This window comes from Typopeltis vanoorti, chromosome 24 (assembly GCF_054136105.1).
Source record: "Typopeltis vanoorti isolate ZY-2024b chromosome 24, IOZ_Tvanoo_1.0, whole genome shotgun sequence".
Taxonomy (NCBI): Eukaryota; Metazoa; Arthropoda; class Arachnida; order Uropygi; family Thelyphonidae; genus Typopeltis; species Typopeltis vanoorti.
In genome coordinates, this window is record NC_143572.1 from 34936952 (window position 1) to 34957499 (window position 20548).

General features: G+C 35.1%; 1 protein-coding gene across 3 annotated transcripts in view; it reads left to right on the top strand.

The window, feature by feature from the left end:
* The window catches only part of sky (GTPase-activating protein skywalker), a 233792-nt gene that overhangs the window by 186223 nt on the left and 27021 nt on the right, over positions 1–20548 (top strand). For all 3 annotated transcript variants that reach the window (XM_090413407.1, XM_090413410.1, XM_090413408.1), the window contains 2 exons: positions 9376–9534; positions 13619–13839. In XM_090413407.1, the coding sequence (XP_090269533.1) occupies positions 9376–9534; positions 13619–13839 (380 nt within the window). The remainder of the gene's footprint in view (positions 1–9375; positions 9535–13618; positions 13840–20548) is intronic.

Here is a 20548-nt window from a genome sequence, read left to right on the forward strand (position 1 = left end):
GACAATGAGATTTCTTTGTGCTTATGGCCTCACAGAAGGTTCTACTAAGGAAACAGTGGAGGAATTTTTTGAGACATTAGAGCAGCTGACACAACAATAAAGGAAAAGTTGGTCCTTGTTGGAGATCTAAACAGCAGAGTAGGAAATGATTACTAGACATATAAGAATGTTTTGGGATAATTTGGAGAAAAGAGCAAAGCTTATAATAATGGTGAGTACCTGCTAGATTTCTGCTCAGGACATGGACTAGTTATTACTAACACCATGTTCCAACATAAAAATGCACAAATTCACATGGAGAGAAGATACAAGGAATAAGAAGTCTCATTGACTGTGTTATTGTTGACAGTGATGTTTTCCCACTAGTACAGGACACGAGTATACAGAGGATTTGAAATAGGAAGTGATCACCATTTAGTGTTGAATAGAATAAAATTGAACTTCATATTGAAAAGAATGGTGTTTAAGAAAGTTTTGAAATGAATCAAAGTTTGAACAGCTATCAGATGTGAACTGTAGACTCAAATACACAAACATTATTCAAGAAAAACTGAAATAATTTGAAAACAAGAACCAAACCTTGGAGATTCAGTGGCAAACCCTAAAGAAAACTTTGATTGATTCAGCGAGAGAGAGAGAGGCATGTTGTGAGGTAAAATAGAAAAATCAGAACTCCATAGTGGACTCAGGAAGTTAAAGAGGCAGTCGAGAAGGCATATCGAAAGTTCCTAACAAGTAAGTCTGCTTGTGCTCTTAGGGAATACAGAGAAAAATGTAAGAAAGCAAAGCATTGTGCAAAATTAACTAAACAACAGTCATGGGAAGACTTTGGTAAGAACAAAGAAAATAAATATCAGGAAGGTGTAAAATATTCTGAAGGCTATCAAAAAAGCTCAGAAATGGGGGGAAGAGTACTGTAAAAAGAATTAGAGATGACAAAGGGGATATAAAAACTGAAGATAAAGATATTCTTAATGTATGGAGTAATTACTTTAAAAGATTGCCAAATGAAACAAGCAGTGACAGCATGGTCGTAAAAACACTCAACAGGAATGCCATCTGGAATATATATCTGTACTTGAAGTAGAAAAAAGCTATCACAAACCTTAAATGTAGAACGGCAGCTGGAGTAGATGATATTTGATCAGAAATGCTAAAATATGGAGGTATAAAAGTTTTGCTGTGGCTATACTGCATAATTCAGAAGGCCTGGTGAGAGGGTTGAATTTCAGATAATTGGAGTAGAGTACTCATAGTACCCATCTATAGAAAGGGAAATAAAACTAAATTTATTTCCCTTTTTCCTAGTAAGATTTATGCAAGTATTCTTGAGAAATGGCTAAGAAAAATTGTGGAAGATAAAGCTTGGAGAAGAACAAGCTGGGTTCAGGCCAAAAAGAAGTTGTCAGTGTCAGATTTTCACTTTAAGACAAATAGTTGAGAAATCATGGGAATATGACAAGGTGCAAAGAGGAAAGCTCTTCAAAACACTCCAGTTAATGGGGCATTATATCAAGCAATACATAGTCTATATTTAAGTTGTAAATCAGCAGTTAGAATTGAAGGAGGTACAGGAAGATGGTTTGATGTTAGGTCAGGTGTGTGACAAGAGTGTACATTATCTCCACTGTTATTCATCATCTTTTTGGATCACATTATGAATGAAAGCAGTATTAAACCTTCTATTAAAATTGGAGATGAATCTTAGCTCTTTACTTTATGAAGATGATATTATTATTATTATTACCAGACATCTCCAGGGAGTACAAAGACTCATCGAGGGAGGGCACCTACTCTACAACTCTATCTCCACCATATCCAGGACAAGTCTGCACAATTCCCTAACTAAATTGAATGACTGCTGTAATAAATTTGGTGTGAAAATCAGAATTAAAAAGAACAAAAACAATGAAAATAGGCAGGAAACATTGAAAACATCAACTGCATCCTGAATGGAAAATCTATCAAACAAGTAAAACATTTCAGCTATTTAGGTACAATATTTAGTGAAGATGGCAAATTAAATTTGGAAATAGATAACAGAATTAGCAGAGTCAACTGAATAAATTTATGTGGAATAAGAGAGAGCTTAGTTAAAATACTAGACTAGCTGTATACAAGATATTGTTCAAATCAATTTTAACTTGTATCTAAGAGCTGGGCTAGAAATAAAACTCTTGTTCAAAGACTAGAGACCACAGATATGAAAGTCCTGAGAAAGATTGGGGGACTGAACAGGTGGCATCAATGGCAGTATCATATTAAAAATGTCAAGAAAGAACTTGACATTGTAGCATTCAGGAATGTGTTAGCAGAGCTAATCTCAGGTGGTATGGCCACTTAAGTAGAATTTAAATTAAAGATGCCAAGAAATTATATTCTTGACTTCATCCTTTATCCAAGTGTAAGCAAACAAAGTTTGTGCATTAAGTAACTTCATGACTGGACAAGTTTTTAACCATTATATAGAGATATGTTTTAAAGCAATTTACCAGACTGACTAAAAAGAAAGATCTATAGCCAGTTTGTAGTCCCAACAATCATCTATGGTAGTAAAACCTGGAGTCCAACTAAAAACATCGCAACAAAACATGGAAAGAGGTATTTTTGTGATAACATAGTTAAATAAAAAGAATAATACTTGGATAAGGAAGCAAACAAAAGTAATGGACATTGCATTAGTAATCAAAGACAACAAATGGCACAGGGCAGGACATGTAATGAGAATATCTGACAACAGATGGACAAGGAGAACAGAATAGACACCAAGGACTGGTTATTGGAAATCAGATGGATCAGAATTAAAATGGGATAATGAAATAAAAAGATGTTACTTATGATGATTGGTCAAAATGGAGGACATTCATCGACCAGTGGACTGAATAAAGCTGTTGATGATGAATATCTCTGGAGTGGTGGTTAAGATATTGGAAAAGTTAGTTAATTGCAGAATTTAGGAATGGATGAATAGGAATGTGATACTCTATGCTGAACAGCACAGCTTTGTTGAAGGTGAGGTCTTGTCTTAGTTATTTACTCACTTTCTCCAATAAAATGACAGCCGAGTCAGATAAGGAAAATGGCTACACCAAGATATTGCTGGACTTTGCAATGGTGTTTGATAGGATACTGCAAAAATCCTGTTATGCAAATTGGAGCAAATAAGAGATGGACATGTAGCTAGTGACATGAGTAAGAGAGTGGCTGATAACATACATCAGAAATATATGGTGGAGTTGAAAAATAGAGAAAGCAAGTGATTGCTGGTGAGCTAGAGAGTTCTGTACATGGGCCATTGTTATTTAATTTGTATATGTAATCATATTGGAAAGCTTTGAGAGTAATATCTAGCTGATGCTAAAATGGGGAAGGCTAATAATAAAAGTTAATAAAGATGATATAGATGTCTGACAGGATGATTTCAATAGACTGACTGTGCGAACAAAGGATAACAATTACCAGTTTATTGTGGCAAAGTGTAATATTCAGTTTGGGCTGAAGACATTGCATGCTGTGTATTATACTTGTATTGATGGGATTGCACTGCAGGAAATTGATAAGGCATGGATTTAGGATGTAGTGAACATGGAGTTTGAACTTCAGAGAATATTTTGCAAAAGGATATTAGCTTATTTAGCTTATTGTTTCTCTTTAATGTGACCCCATCTGGACTATGGACAGATTTAGTTGTTTCAGTTTCTTGGAGATGTGGAAGTGATGGAGAGGATCCATAGGCAAGTGTCCAAGATGGTACTGGTCTGAAAAGTGCTCCTTGTCTACAGACTGAAAATGCTTGTTGGTTAGTAAATTTAGCTGATAGGTATAAAAGAGGGGGGGATATAAGTTCCTAAATGCATTTTATAGAGTAATGGTAAAGAAATTTTTCAGTGTAAAGAATGTCAACCTAACTGTATCGCATTAACAATAATCAACTGTATATAATTGGAATGTGCATCTCTTCTCCCTCCAGAAAAAAAAAAATAGATAATCTGGAAACCTTGATTACCATGTTTGGACCTTGAGAGCCTAAACATAACTTCTTCAATCCACCTCATACCTCCAGTAAGCAGGGTGTGATTTTGACACTATGTAGTGAAAACCGTCTACCACCTGGTAGATGTATTTTAGTTTACCACAATAAAAATAGAAATAATAAAAATAAATGAATATAACCCATTAACCAAATTTTGGCTTGTACTGTTTTTTGGGATCATGCATGTCTCTTGCTTCATTGACTGTAATCACTACATAATCATGTTCTCTCTATCTCTCTTCCCCCCCCCCCCACACTTCTGCACATATTTACTGCTGATTTTGTTGTGAAAATTCATCGATACTAGAGTGCATGCCTATCATACTCTACTCTAGGGTGAAGGTTTGGTACTGAAGAAACTTTGTTCTAGAGACCAAATGTGGAATTTTTTCAAGCCTCCAGTAAACAGGTGATGAAATTCATCTTTCACTAAGAGCCATTTACAAACATTCACACTCAAACTTGCAACCTTTTCATTGGAGAGTAAAGGACTTATTCACATGCATCTAGGTCAGCTTAACAGTCAAAAAATTGCCAGATTGTCCAAAGTAAATAGTCTGTTCATGAGTATTGTTTGTAAGATTCCATGAGAGCAGGAGTGACCAAAGTTCTACTAACTGGAAATGGCACCACTACTACTATTTTCAAACTCATGGTTAATCATGGTTAGATTCAGTAAAATTTGGTGTAATGACTGGTCCCTTTCTCTCTTAAGGATATATATTGTGCTTAGGTTTGCGTGTAAATTTGCTGGTCTGAATGGTTTGAGTGGATATTTATCTGGATTTCACCCAGTCAGCTGTGAATTTGAATCTCACTATTCTAAAGATGAATATCTTTTGGTGGGAGATGAATTTTATTGCCTGTTCTGAGACTACCATCTCTGCTTATTAGAAGACCTGAAGTGGCTTGAAAAACAGTGTTCCATGTTTGATTTGATCTGTAAAGCAGGGTTTTTAGGTTATGTAAAAATAAATTTAAAACAAAGCTAAAAAATAATAATCTCATCCACATATACTAATGTACTAGACTTTTGTAAACTTTTTTGGGTAGGAATATATAAATGATATATATTGTGTATGGAGAAATAGTACAAAAGAAGAGGATAGTAGCTACTGGGATTTATATTACTGGGGTAGGAGGTGGGGGGGGAATTACTATTCAGTGTTTATGTTAATGATATTGTTGAATAGACTACAGGAGGGACACTTCACCCATCTGTAAACAATTACATATGTAATTGTTTACAGATGGGTGAAGACTCAGATTCAGAGATCCCTAGGAACTACTACATTGGGTATCTCCATGAAGTCAGAAGACTGATCATGGCATGCCTACACTAACTGTTATTCACACAATACCTATCATATCTCCTTAAATTTATTCCCTGTCAGAACACTCACAACCACCTCTAGCAATCTGTATCATTCACCACTCTCCAAGCAAAAAATGTAGCCCTCACACTCTTACTGGCCACAATCTTACACAACTTCCAGGGATAACCCCCCCCCTGCTCTCTCCCTACTTATTATGTATTGAAAATTTTTCTTTGTCTTATTTATTTATTTAGTGTGTGGGGAAAAATACAAGAAATTAATGAGCAAAACTATATATAAAGTGACAGTTCAGTTAACCAATCATTGGCACTATTGAGGAGTAAATGCAATTTCTGAGACCTCCATGGAAGGAAGGTGTGTAAACTGCACAACCCACCCCCCCACCACAAACACATCTTGAGTAATCCGATACTGCTTATTTCAAACAACCCCCAACCATTGCCCATTTATTATTGATATTCTTCCCTTATAGCTTCTTATTCCACTCTCCTGCCAGTCAGAGGGAGAATGGCTGCCTTATGGGTACATTTTTGATGCTGTTTCCAGATCCAGCACTCTCAAACTCTAGGTCCCTTGCATCACATACTGTTTCAGATAATTATCCTCTAATAACTACATCACTTTCATTTCCATCTGTTCCCATAGCTGAATTCTCTATAATAATTGCTTTACGCCACTGATTGTGCTAATCTACCAATGCATGACCTCCATATCTATCTTTCTGTGACCCCCCCCCCCCCAATCTATAGCATGTTATATAGTGAATAGTGAATTTCTGCTGTTGAGCTTTGATCAGGAATTTTTAATGGCTTGTTATAGTGAGAGCTACAGCAACTGCATGTAAATTTTAAAGTTGTATTGCCACTTTCATTTACCATTCATTTTTTAATGATTTTATTTGGTTAATAAAAGTCTTCATTTCAGTTGTATGGTTAATAAATTTATTTTATTTACAAATCTAGACACAAGGCATATCTGTATAAACAACTGCTTCATGTTCACCTATTTTTACCTTTCCAGATCCTTTAGTTTTCCACAAAGAGAGTTTTCTTTTTCTCAATTAATAGTATCAATATGATGCTACTAAAAAAATAAAAAAAAAGACTCGTGAATTTAAAAAGGATCAAAATTCTGATACTAAAAATAATTTTAGTTATATTTCAGTATTTATGCAGCATTGGAAGGTGATGTAGTTGAGTCCCATCTCTCTCTCTCTCTTTCACACACACACAACACAAAATCAATTTTATAAGATCATTAGAAAAGTTTAAATCCTAAACAAAAAGCAGTGAGAAAACATACAAAAAAACTTCATCGTGATCATCTGAAACTTTTTTGACATCAAATAAACATAGACCTAGTCATGTTGCTTTCTTTTCAAAGGATTTTCTGGTAGCTACATGCAAAATACAGTGTTTAAAATGAATGAGTTTTCTTCTAAAATTGAAAACAGAACATAACATTTAATATCAAAAGTTAGAATGAAATTAAAAACAAACATTTCACCTGAATTTTGGTGCCATTTTGAACTTAGCATAATTTAAATGGACCACTCTAAAATGTGTCTGCATGGTTAGCCGAATGGCTATGTGCTTCGCAACCATATGCCTGGGAAAGGAGTGTCCTGGGTTCAATTTCCATCGCCAATGTGAGGAGCTTAAGGATCTTTCTTGGACATTGCCAAGTTAGCTGGTCTTGGATGTAGACAGCAGGGTTTTCCCGCCCACAAACAGGCAAACTGGCCCCGTGAACACACATGGATTAGTCATGAATACTTAGAGGCATAGGGCTGACCATCTTATCCTTGTATTTTGGTTATGAAATCCAAGCATGCTTGGAAGGTTATGGGCTCTTAAAGGCCTGTTAAAGCCACTGGATAAGATAAGACTCTAAAATGTAGTTTCAGAATTAAAACAAATCATGTTTAAAAAATTAAAATAAAAAAATGCAATAATCAATTATTTTCAAACCATTGTATATTAAAAAATTATTCACAATTTATAATAAAGTTACAGCACTGGATAAAGGAAATGGCTACACCATGATATTGTTGGACTTTGCAAAGGCATTTTACCGAATATCACATGAAAAACTATTACAAAATGTTGATTAATTTTAACAGATGAGAACACAACAGACTGATAAGAAAATAACTATTTATTAACTTATTGCTGATATTTCATGGTATTCTATCCAGCATCTTCAGAGCACAAAAATGTCACGGTACACAAGACAACAACAATCTGGTGTAACAGTGGGACTAGTTTGAACAATTGTAACATACAAATCAAAGACTAAAGTCCTAATTAGGCAACATTTAAGTTGAAGGGGGAAAAAAAAAACAGAGAGAGAAAGCAGGCATTAATTTAGTCTTAAGATGACTGTCTCCCAAATCTTTGGCAAATTTATTCAGCCATACTTGTTGAGGTTTGGAGTATGTCTCAAGGCTTTGTTGATTCCAGAAACAACTTCTCTGACTTATAAAAACTTCTGTGCAGCACTTTTGTTTTTTTCCAATTGATCCTGTGTGCAGGGGTATCTAAAGCATGGTCTGCTAGACCTGACTTGCCATAGCAATAGTGCCGGATGTGTTTTTTTATGTTCGCTGAGGCGAATGTCTACAGTTCTTCCTGTCTATCCATAGTAAGCTCGATCACATGAACAGGGCACTTCATAGACTCCTGGATTTAATAAAGGAGAGATTCTGTCCTTGGGTGAATGGATGAGAGTTGCGAATTTGACATACGGTTTAAATACGGTGCGTAGTCGATGTTTATTAAGCACTCTAGATATCTTTTCAAATGTGCCTTTAATGTATGAGGTTTAATGGTGACAGTTTTGTTGTCTTCTGTGGTAGACAGTGGGGAGGGGGATTTCTGGGGAGCATTTAGTATTTTGTCTATCTTATGGAGATTATAGCCATTGGCCAAGAAGGTGTGATGTAAGTGAGTGAGTTCAGCAGTGAGAGCAATTTCATTGGAACAAATCACTTTAGCTCTGTGGGTTAGTGTTTTTAGGACACTATATTGTTGAGATGGGTGATGGTGTGATTGTTTGTGTAAATATCTCCCTGTATGTGTGGGTTTTCTACAAACCAAGAATGATAAGGAGCCATCTGGAAGAGGTGTGATTAGTGTATCCAGGAAAGGCAGACAGTCATTAATTTCCAGTTCCATTGTAAAGCGGATATTTGGGTGTTGGCTATTTAAATGCACTAAGAGTGTATCAAATGTGTCTGGACCATGTGCCCAAATAGCAAGTACATCATATCCAAAGTTTTATTTAAATAAATTGATAATGATTGATGAGAGTTGGGGATAATGGTGGACAGAGAGTGAGTTGAATCTCAGAGGACATATTGCAGAAGTTTGTAAAAATGGCTCAAAGGATTACTTGGATGTTGAAAAACATGCTAACAAGTAGAGATAGAGAAATTATTATTCCTCTTTATAAAGCCATGATTCCGCCCCATCTTGACTACTGCACAAATTTGGTTACCTGGATTTCTTGGGGACCAGGAGATGGTGGAGAAGATTCAGGGACAAGTGACTAAGCTGGTGACAGTCTGTGGAATGCTCCCTATGAAGATAAGTTGAAAGTTTGTGGGTTACAAAGTTTAGTTGATAGGCAATAGAAATTTTTAAGATATTAAAGAGGATTTATAAAATCAATGCAAAGGAAATTTTTCAATATATGACAAGTAGTCAGAGAACTGGGGGCCATCCATGGAAGTTATATAAGAGTATGGTTAATAGGACTGTGCAGACCACATTTTTTGCATGGAGAGTGGTAAATGAGTGGAATGAATTTCAAAATTACTTGCGAGTCTTTCCTGAGAGTGAATGAGTTTAAGATTTTATGTTAGGTTTTGTGTGTATGTTAGTTTGGGTCTCCCATAATGAGTCTCTGGACTCATTATGGAGATACTGTATAATAATATAATAATAATCTTGTAATTGTTCCTGTAATGTTAACCTAAAAATTGTTGTTTTAATATTGAACTAGATAACAGTAGTATGGGGATGGCTGCCATCAAGAATTACAATGTTGCAACCTGAAGTTATTTACTCTACGAATGAACATGGCAGTTGCCTTACAGCTTTTTATATGAGAGTTAATCAGTGGGAGCCAACTATTTTTCTTATAAAGGCAATGAACGATGAGGTAAATATCAATATTATGAAATTTAATAAAAATTTATCCTTATTCTGTTTTTGGTTCATGATCTTTTATACAAATTAATACTACTTTAAACTTTGCATAAATTATTGTGATGTGCATGTAGTATAAATACACCCTCTGTCCAAAAAAGGAAACCGAACTTTTCGAAAATAGAAGAAACTAGTGGCGCCACCTATTGTATCTTTTTGTTGTCGAAAGCGGCAACTTTCATTAGTGTTGTGTCAACTGTTTATGACATTTGTTTCATTAGAAGCAGAGTTATAGTGCCAAGAGTGACAGTGTGTTTTGATGAACGGTCGGAAAATGAGTTTCAAACAGAGAGCTGCGATTAACTTTTGTGTTTAACTTGGTAAAAGTTTTACCGAAATGCATCAAATGCTTCAAAAAGCATACAGTGATGAATGCTTATCCCGTACTCAAGTTTACAAGTGATTTCAAGTGATCGTGAGACGCTTGAGGACGACGAAAAGCAGGGACATCCAAAAACTGGACTGAGCGAAGTTAACATCCAAAAAGTGCGTGATTTCATCGAGATTGATTTAAAGATGAATTGAGGATTCCAAAATCAACTGTGCACAACATTTTGACCGAGAGCTTGAGCCTTCGTAAATTGAATTCGCATTCGCAATTTGCTCCCCATAAGTTGACCGACAACCAAAAAAATGTATCGAATTGAACACTGCAAAGACCTCATTAAAACCGCTCGTAAGGGCTCAAACTTCCTTGAAATGATTGTTACTGGTGACGAAATGTGGTGTTTTGAGTACGAGCCTGAAACAAAGTGCTAGAGTACTGAGTGGAGACCACCAGAAGAGGGGCATCCGAAAAAAAGTCACTTGGAGAAGTCAAAAATAAAGACTGTGCTGATTTGTTTCTATGATTCCAAGGGCATTATCCACAAAGAATTTGTTCCACCTGGCCAAACAGTCAGTGGTGAGTTTTATCTCAAAGTTTTGAAACTATTGAAGCGAGAATTCGTCGCGTACGGCATGTACGCCTATTTGTCAAAACACACTGTCACTCTTGGCACTATAACTCTGCTTCTAATGAAACAAATGTCATAAACAGTTGACACAACACTAAGGAAAGTTGCTGCTTTCGACAACAAAAAGATACAACAGGTGGCGCCACTAGTTTCTTCTATTTCTGAAAAGTTCGGTTTCTTTTTCTTTTTTTTTTTTTTTTTGGATAGAGGGTGTAAATCCTTTTAATATATATATATATATATATATATATATATATTTCAAAAAATAGATTTAATGACTCCAAGACCGAGATAACATATAAAGATTTTAATGATAAATACTACTAGTTTCGGCATATAGCAGCCTTCTTCAGGTATTTATAAAGGAAAGGAATACTAATAAACATTGAATTATTTAAATAAACAAACTGGAAATTACAGGTACAAATTGCCTCACATAATCGATACATAAAAACGTTGTATTTTTCAAGTTGTTCCAACTGGCGTGCCATTGTTTGTTGCAATTGTGCGTGCAAGTTCACGTGAACGCCAATATTGAATAACTGCAGCATGGCTATCTGGGATGTTATAACTTAAATTATTATTTAAGTGGACCGGGTTCAGTAGGATTTCCCGTGATTCTACGATTTTTCTTTCAAACTCATCTTCACAGCGAAAAATATTTTCTGATCTATTCCAGCATACAGAGTGGCTTTGTTGGTCATCATTAGGATTATTTGAAAAAAGAACATGACTGGATAAAGCAGTTGCATGAGATCTTTTGTATGAGATGTCTCTCTTATGCTCTTCTATGCGTTGTTCAATAGATTTGTTAGTTTGACCAAAGTATGGGATATTGCAATCACACCACAATTTATATACTCCAGGGTACTTAAGGTTGTGATGAGTAGGTTTTGGATGGCTGATTAGAGAGCGGATGTATTTTTCAAGTTGGAACAACTTGAAAAATACAACGTTTTTATGTATCGATTATGTGAGGCAATTTGTACCTGTAATTTCCAGTTTGTTTATTTAAATAATTCAATGTTTATTAGTATTCCTTTCCTTTATAAATACCTGAAGAAGGCTGCTATATGCCGAAACTAGTAGTATTTATCATTAAAATCTTTATATGTTATCTCGGTCTTGGAGTCATTAAATCTATTTTTTGAAATGTATAACAACCGAGTAAAAACTAATCGCCACATATATATATATATATATATTTTTTTTTTTTTTTTTTTTTTTTTTCATGTCACATATCTCTAGCTGGTACTGTTGTGGCATAATGATGTGTTTCCTCCAACTTCGCCATCTTAAATACTTCATCATCAAGTACTGTACTTGATGATGTTTTGCTGAGTAAAACATCATCAAGTACAGTACTTGATGATGTTTTACTCAGTACAGCACTGAGCCAGCCATGTCATTTCTTGTATTATCCATCACTTGAACTTCAGCTTTCTGTAATTTTTTTTTTTTTTTAGATATATAATTAAAATGTAATTTACTTTCCAGATGGGGACCAGAAGTTTCTTGTTCCTCCAGGAACTTAATTTGAGAATATCTCAAGACACCAAAATCATTAGGAACAATGCTGAAATGAAAAAATCAGTTTATCTTTAAGCCACTCCATACTCTTTTCAATAATTTTATCATAATCATTTAGCAATTGTTAAAGAACTTCCCAAGGGCCAATTTAACTGAACTTGACTTCTAGATATACTGTGTGTGTGTGTGTGTGTGTGTGTGTGTGTGTGTGTGTGTGTGTGTGTGTGTGTGTGTGTGTGTGTGTGTGTGTGTGTGTGTATGTGTGTGGTAAAGCATCTATTATCTTATATATAATAGTAAGTCTCTAAGATAAATCTGTAACGACTGTGACTGTTACATAGGAATACTAAAGTTCCATGTTATTTCATGTTATTTCTCACTGAATATTGGATTTTAAGATTATACTTGCCTGTACACTGTCATGGGTTCTAAAAATATTCATGTTGATAATATATTCCCAGATCTGAAACCACTAAGAAAAATAAAATGGATCTAATTAAATCAAAATATACAGAAACTCTTTTGCTAGATTTTTTACACCTACCATTATCAAGTACACATGTACCACAAATACACTGACATGTTACCAACCAGAAGTATAATAGTGCAATTCTTAAATTCATATTTTCCAAGGTTTTTTTTGGGGGGGGGGAAATAAATTGAACTGTGATTGACATTTTTGGGAACTGATTTGCAATAGTAATCTATACGTTTTCATCTATTCACAGTACTGGTTCCATATTTTAGGTAATTTCATCCACACCACCTTTATTTATATTACTGAAGCATTTAGTAATTCAGAGACATCACAGCATGAAACAATCTTTCTAGAATTTTGATCTGTACAGCAATCATAGCAATATTTTTTGTTTTTATCCCAAGCATGCTTAGTATTGAATTATTGTCTAGACCAACATTCTGTTGTGAAAGGCTGCTGAAAAAACACTAAAATGTCCCAGTAATTTAAATAAAGATGATAGGATGAAATTACATATAATATGGAAAACAATACTATATGTGTATAGATACAGTTGCTAAAATGCCATCCAGGATCAACTCAACTATTGTTCACAACTTTAACTATGTATGTATTTATCTATTTATTTAAGTATTTATTATTTAAGAAGTATGTATTTAAGAATTGCTTGATTGCAGCAAAAGTTGTTAATTAGCATGTATATGTAGAGTATGTGTACTCTTGAAAATGCTAGTTCTAAAGCTCTAGCAGACTGTCAAGTTCTATATATCTTGACTTAATTAGTTATCACATTAATTTATTAATTTTATTATTATGTGATACCTCCAAGGACTCATTGTGGGAAGGCACTCCACACAATCCTCCCTCCACTACGTAATCCTTATTTACATAATATGCCACTATTCACCATCTACATACAACTATTATCTATACAAAATACCATTTGATTAGCTAAAATGTTATTACAGCTTTTAGGCTATGATATTTTATAGGATCATTAGTTCTATGATAACAGTAAATGTAACTTTTATGATTTATTTATCAAGTATATATTGTATTATATGCATATATAGGTGTTTGGTGCTTATTGCTCATCAAGCTGGTCTTCACGCCTTCTCTTAGATGATAGTGGACATCGATCCATGTATTTTGGAACTGGCGAAAGTTTTCTTTTCACCCTCCTTCCGAATGCTCAGAATTTTCCTTGGGTGGGTCTCAATCAACATGAAGATGTTCCTCATTCTTCTAAGCTCTTCATGGCTGCCGACAACACAATGATAGCTGTTGGAGCTGGGTAAGTTGCCTAAAAGATTTCTCAAAGCATTTCTTTCTGACCTAATTTAAATCAGCACTTCCTGAAGTTCTGTCTATGGCTCAATACTGGCTCTTGAAAAAAAAAAAAAAAAAAAAAAAGAATTACTGGTCTGCAAAAAATAATATAAAAATTCAAATATGGCATGTGAGCTCTCAATAGTGAAAACAATACATGATAAAAAATAAAATTAAATTAGATTAAACTAAATTAAATGATAAAAACATGTAACTATTGTCTGTTTATATTTAATAACATATATACACATATTTATAAAAGTTTACTTTCATATGATAATAGTGGTAATAAATTTCTACTCTTTGTTATTTTCAGTTAAATGTGATATAAAAATCTATAAACAGTGGATAAAGTATATACACTGATACAAACATGAATATCATCATCATCAAATTCCTGACATGTACCCTCAAGGAGTGTACAGGATATGATAGTACTACATGAAAAATTCACATCATTACTAACTTCCTATCTACAATTTTCCTCCAAATCAGTCTATTACTTGTCAAGACTCCAATATTATCATTATCAGATCTTATATTTCTATCGTCTAAGGCAGTGCTTCCCAAACTTCTGGATGTCAGGGCCCCCTTTGCAAAAATTAAAATATTTCATGGCCCCCCCTCGAAAAAAAATCGTAATAGAGAGATATATTATTATAATATTTATTGTATTTATATTCAATACAAAGCATACACAGTGAATATTGCAAAAATCAAATGCATATATTACATTTTTTGCATCTTACCGTTTGGTTCTGAAGACAATGCTCGCTGTTCGGTAAAATATGAAATACTGTCCTTTTTTTGAGTCTGTTTCTACTTCTTCTGATTGTTCGCGGGAATTTTTTTTATTTTTTATCAGCCACTTATCCATCTCAGGGTTAAATTTTTTAACGTAGAATATATCAAATAATATCACCACTTACCAATACTTGCACACCACAGACTGATAACATGAAATTAGTGAATATTACCTGAATAAGGGAATCCCAGGACCAGGAAATTTTTCTCTTTTGTGACTTTTCTCCCTTTACGGTAATTAAGCCTAATGTGAAACAGACAGCAAAGGCAGGGTTATTAAAACGTGCATATGATTGGTGCGGTATTAACAAAAGATCGCGCAACCGAAAGATAAAAGCATAGCTGACAATTGAGTTGAAATGCTAACTCTCTTCAACCGAATTCCATATGTGAAAATGCCATAACATTCATTATATATATATTACTTAGTTTTAATACTTTTACGAATTTTAACACGTTCGGTTAAATTTTATTGCTGCCTTGGGAAATCGAACTCGCACACATCTAATTAATAACAATAGTTTTTAGTTAGATACTGTGTTTGCCCATGCAACATATGGTTTTGTTTCAGTCTATACAGCATAGTTTCTGTATGAGGGGACATGTGATTCATTAATTAGTGTGTTTTTATCCCAGTTGTCTCTAATTGCACTATTTGTTGAGAAATATATTACACAGACTCCTCATACCTTATTCACTGGCATAATAAAAGTACTCGTTTTTATTGCCTCTGCAGTATAGTGGCTGTTAGGGAGGGGTGTTGTTTACCACTGCAAGAGAATTACTATCTCCCCACATGAACTTGTTTAAGCTTTTTTTCATGTGTGAAGTATATGCGAAACTTATTGGTAACAGAAAACTAACTTGGATCACAGTGATAATATAAAACGAGTTTTGATATGTATATAAAGTCAATATCAACAGTCCCTGATTACGAACATGTGATGAAAGGGACAGGAAGATTTGGAGCTTCCCTGGAGAGCATTCCAAGTAAACACAATTAACCACTGCTTTGAAATGAAACATATGAATAAGCAATATTTACTAATAATCATTAAGCACCGAAATACGCAGGAAGCAAAGTTTGTGAACCAACACCAGTGTGTGAATTTTTCCATTAAAATATAAAAAATAATAAAAAAGAAATAATAAACAATAAAAGTTAAATACGTTTCTTTTAAATAAAAAAATCTACTTAGTCTTAAAACATTTTAAATTTGTTTTCATTATTTCACGGCCCCCCCCCCTCAACAAAACTTACGGCCCCCAAGGGGACCACAGCCCACAGTTTGGGAAGCGCTCGTCTAAGGCACATTGTACCATATCAATCCACCTATATCTTGGTCTTCCTCTGGGTCGTTTTCCTGCCAACATAGCAGAGAACACTTATTTCGCTAATCTTTCCTCGCCAATTCAGTTTAAATGACCATACCACCTGAGATTTGCTCTGCTAATGCATTCCTGGATGCCGACAATGTCAAGTTCTTTCCTAATATCCTCGTTTTTAATATGATATTGCCATTGATGCCATCTGTTCACGCCTCTAATCTTTCTCAGGACTCTCATATCTGCGGTCTCTAGTCTTTGGTCAAGTGTTTTACTTCTGACCCAGCTCTCAGATCCATAAGTTAAAACTGGTTTGAACACTGTCATGTATACAGCTAATTTAGTGTTCTGACTAATTTCTCTCTTATTCCATATGAATTTATTCAATTGACTTCCTACCATACCAGCTTTGTCGATTCTGTTGTCTACTTCCATATTTAATTTACCATCTTCACTAAAAATCGTGCCCAAGTAGCTGAAATGTTTTACTTGTTCCACAGGTTCCCCGTTCACAACACAGTCGACATTTTCAACAATTCTGTCTATTTTCATTGTCTTTAATGCTGACCTTCATACCATGTCTATTACAACAGTTATTCAATTTAGTCAGGGAATCTTGCAAACTTGCAGCAGATTTATTCAGAAGTATAACATTGTCCGCATAAAGCTAAGAGCTGACATTAACATCGCCAATTCTGATATCATGTTTAATACCACTTTCCTTCATAATGTGATCCGTATAGATAATGAATAACAGAGGGGATAATCTACATCCTTGTCTCACACCAGATTTAACATTAAACCATCTTCCTGTACATCCTTCAATTCTAACTGCCGACATACAACTCAAATACAGACTAAGTATTGCTTGATATAATGCCCCATTGACACTATATAACTGTAGCGTATTGAATAGCATCTCTCTTGGCACCTTGTCATATGCCTTTTCCAGATCGACAAAACTTAAATACAGATCTTTGTTATATTCCCATGCTTTCTCATATATTTGTCGTAAAGATCTGATCCTGACAGCCTCTATTTGGCCTGAATCCAGCTTGTTCTTCACCAAGCTTTTCTTCCACAATTCTTCTCAACCGTTTCTCAAGTATACTTGCATAGATCTTGCCAGGAACACTCGATAGGGAAATATCTCTGTAATTCTCACATTCAGTTTTATTTCCCTTTTTATATATGGGCACTATGAGAGCTCTACTCCAATCATTGGGAATTCGTCCCTCTGTCCAGGCTTTCTGAACTATGCAGTGCAGCCACTGTAAGACTTTTATACCACCATACTTCAGCATTTCTGGTCGAATATCATCTACTCCTGCTGCCTTTCCACATTTCAAGCCTTTGATGGCTTTTTCTACTTCAAGTATGGATATGTATTCCTGACTGCATGCCTGTTGAGTGTTTTTTACCACTGTGCTATCACTGCTTGTTTCATTTAGCAATTTTTCGAAGTAATTACTCCATACTTCAAGGATATCTTTTTTCTCCTGTTTTCATGTCACATTTATCATCTCTAACTCCTTTTGCAGCTCTCTTTCCTCCATTTCTAAGCTTCTTCAACAATCTCCAGAATATCTTACCACCTTCTTGATATTTATTTTCTATGTTCTTGCCAAAGTCCTCCCATGACTTTTGTTTAGCTAGTTTTACACGGTGTTTCGCTTTCTTGCATTTGTCTCTGTATTCTCTAAGAGCAAAAGCTGACTTATTTGCCAGGAACTTTTGATATGCTTTCTTCTTTTCCTTCACTGCCTCTTTAACTTCCTGTGTCCACCATGGAGTCCTGATTTTTCTATCCTTACAGACAACCTCACTGCATGCCTCTCTGGCTGAATCAATCAGGGTTTTCTTCAAGGCTTGGCACTGAATCTCCAAGGTTTGGTTCCTGTTCTCAAACTCTTTCATTTTTTCTTCAATAATCTTTGTATATGTTAGTCTACAGTTCACATCTGAGAGCTCCTCAACTTTTATTCGCTTTAAAACTTTCTTACGTGTTATTCTTTTCAATATGAAATTCAATTTTATCCTGCTCAAGACTAAATAGTGATCACTTCCAATTTCAAATCCTCTGTACACTCTGGTGTCCTGCATCAGGGAGAAAACATCACTATCAACAATAACTTAGTCAACGAGACTTTTCTTATTCCTTGCCTCTTCTCTCCATGTGAATTTTTGCACATTTTTATGTTGGAACATGGTGTTAGTAATAACTAGTCCTGTTGGATTTTTGTTGGATCTTTGCCATTATTATTAGCTTTGCTCTTTTCTCCAAATTTTCACAAAATATTTTTGTATGTCTGACAATCAATTCCTACTCTGCTATTCAGATCCCCAACAAGGACCAACTTTTCATTTTTCATTTTGTCAGTTGCTTTTTCTAAAGCCTCAAAAAACTCCTCCACTTCTACCTTAGTGGAACCTTCTGTGTGACCATAGGCACAAATAAGTCTCATTGTCCAGTTCCCCATTCTCATGCCCACATCACTCTACTTGAGACTGCCTGCCATTCAAGAAGATCAACCTCGTATTTTGTGTTGAATACTATGGCTACTCCTTCTTTTCCTTGATTGTCATTGCCTGAATATAACATTTTGTATTTATTGCTCAGAAAGATCTCACCAGTTTTTATTGTACCCATATATTGTACCCATACTGTATATAAAAATGGAAGGGGGGATAGCAAAAATCAAGTCCTTTCACAACCTTTAACCTTTCACTGTTTCATGTTATCTGTGCAAGCAGAACCCAATTAAGTTTAATTGGTAGTGTGAAACAAGTGCATGCATGCATGCATGCACAGACATTGAGGAAGCAGTACAACTAGTAGCAACAGCTTTTGAAGTTTTATTGTTGTGTGGTTTGGAATGAGAAAGTGGGTTCCTTGAGACAGTAGACAGAAGTTAAAAGGAAGAGAATTAGAGACCCACTGATTTATCTGAAAGTGTTTTCCTTCAAATGGTGATCAACCAACAGAAGATAAAAATCCAATAAAATTTTCTGATATTATTATTGTTGTTATATGAGCACTTCCATTGAGTCTGAAGACTCATCATGGATACCAAACTATCCACAATATCTATCATACCTCTCCTTGAACCCTGGCAACTCATTCATTTGCCAATCTCCAAGCAAAGAATGTAGTCCACATGCCCCTACTAACAGCATTCTTATTCAAAATACAGGGATGGCTTCTTGTTCTGCTCCTTGTAGCCAAGTGCTGAAACACTTATCCTACATCAATCCTATAAAACTCTTTAAATAGCTTAAATGTTTCTATCACATCCCCCACTTTTTTGCCTGTCAACCAACTTCTGCAATGTGGGAACCCTCAATTTGCTCTCATAGGGAGCATTGCACAGGCCACTCTCCATCTTGTTTACTCATCTCTGAATCCTCTCCACTAATTCCACATCCCAGGTTACCAGACCTGAGTACAGTAATCCAGCTGTGAATGTATCAAGTTATTCTAAAGAAGAATAACAACTTCCTTATCTTCATTTGTTAGTGTGTTCTTCAATAGCCAAGTAATACTATGAACAACATTGGCAACCTTAGCAATATGTCCTCTAAACTTCAACTGTCTATCCTACCATCACCCCTAAATTCCAAGCTTCGTCTATTTCCTGGAGCACAGTTCCATTAATGTAGTACACAGCTTGTAATCTATTTATCCAAAAATGCATAACTTTACATTTCTCCACATTAAACTGAGATCCATTATCTTTTGTCCATACTGACAGCTTATTTAAATCATCCTTCAAGCTCTCCACATCATCTTGCTTATCTATTACTCTACTCAATTTTGCATCATCAGCAAACAACTGAATATTTCCCTCAGATTACTTCCTATATTTTATGTATAAATTAAACTGTAGTGGTGGTAGTAACACAGAACCTTGGGGCACACAACTATTCTCCTGGGTTCTGCTCACCCATTACCACTTTTTGGTATCTGTCGATTAGCCACCCTCCTATTCATATAGCCAGTGTCATATTAATTCTCATTTGTTCTAATTTGTGAAACAGTTCCTTGTAGTATTCTGTGAAATGCCTTTGAAAAATTCAGCAGAATCGCTGTGTAATAATTTCCTTTAATCAAGTCAGCTGTTACTCTATTATAAAAAGTTAGTAAATTACTAAGGCATAACTAACCCTTCACAAAGCCATGTTGTCCCTCATAGAGTATCATGTTCTGATCCATCCATTCCTGAATTCTCTTTCTTACCAAGTTTACCACTACTGATATACTGATTGGTCTGTAATCTCCTACTTAACCTCTGTCTTAGATCCTCCCTTATACAAAAGAATTATTTTGCCCTCCTTCCACTCCCTTGGGACTTTGCCAGAGCTGAGACTTAAATTAAGTAGCCTAGTAAAAGGCACCACTAGTTCCCTTCCACCTTCTCATAAAACCAATCTTGATATCCCATCTAATCCCACAGCCTTGTTTCTATTGTGATTTTGCAATAAATTAAGACACTCCAATTCATCCACCTCTATTCTCAGTCCCTGTCACATTTGTCACAGCAATA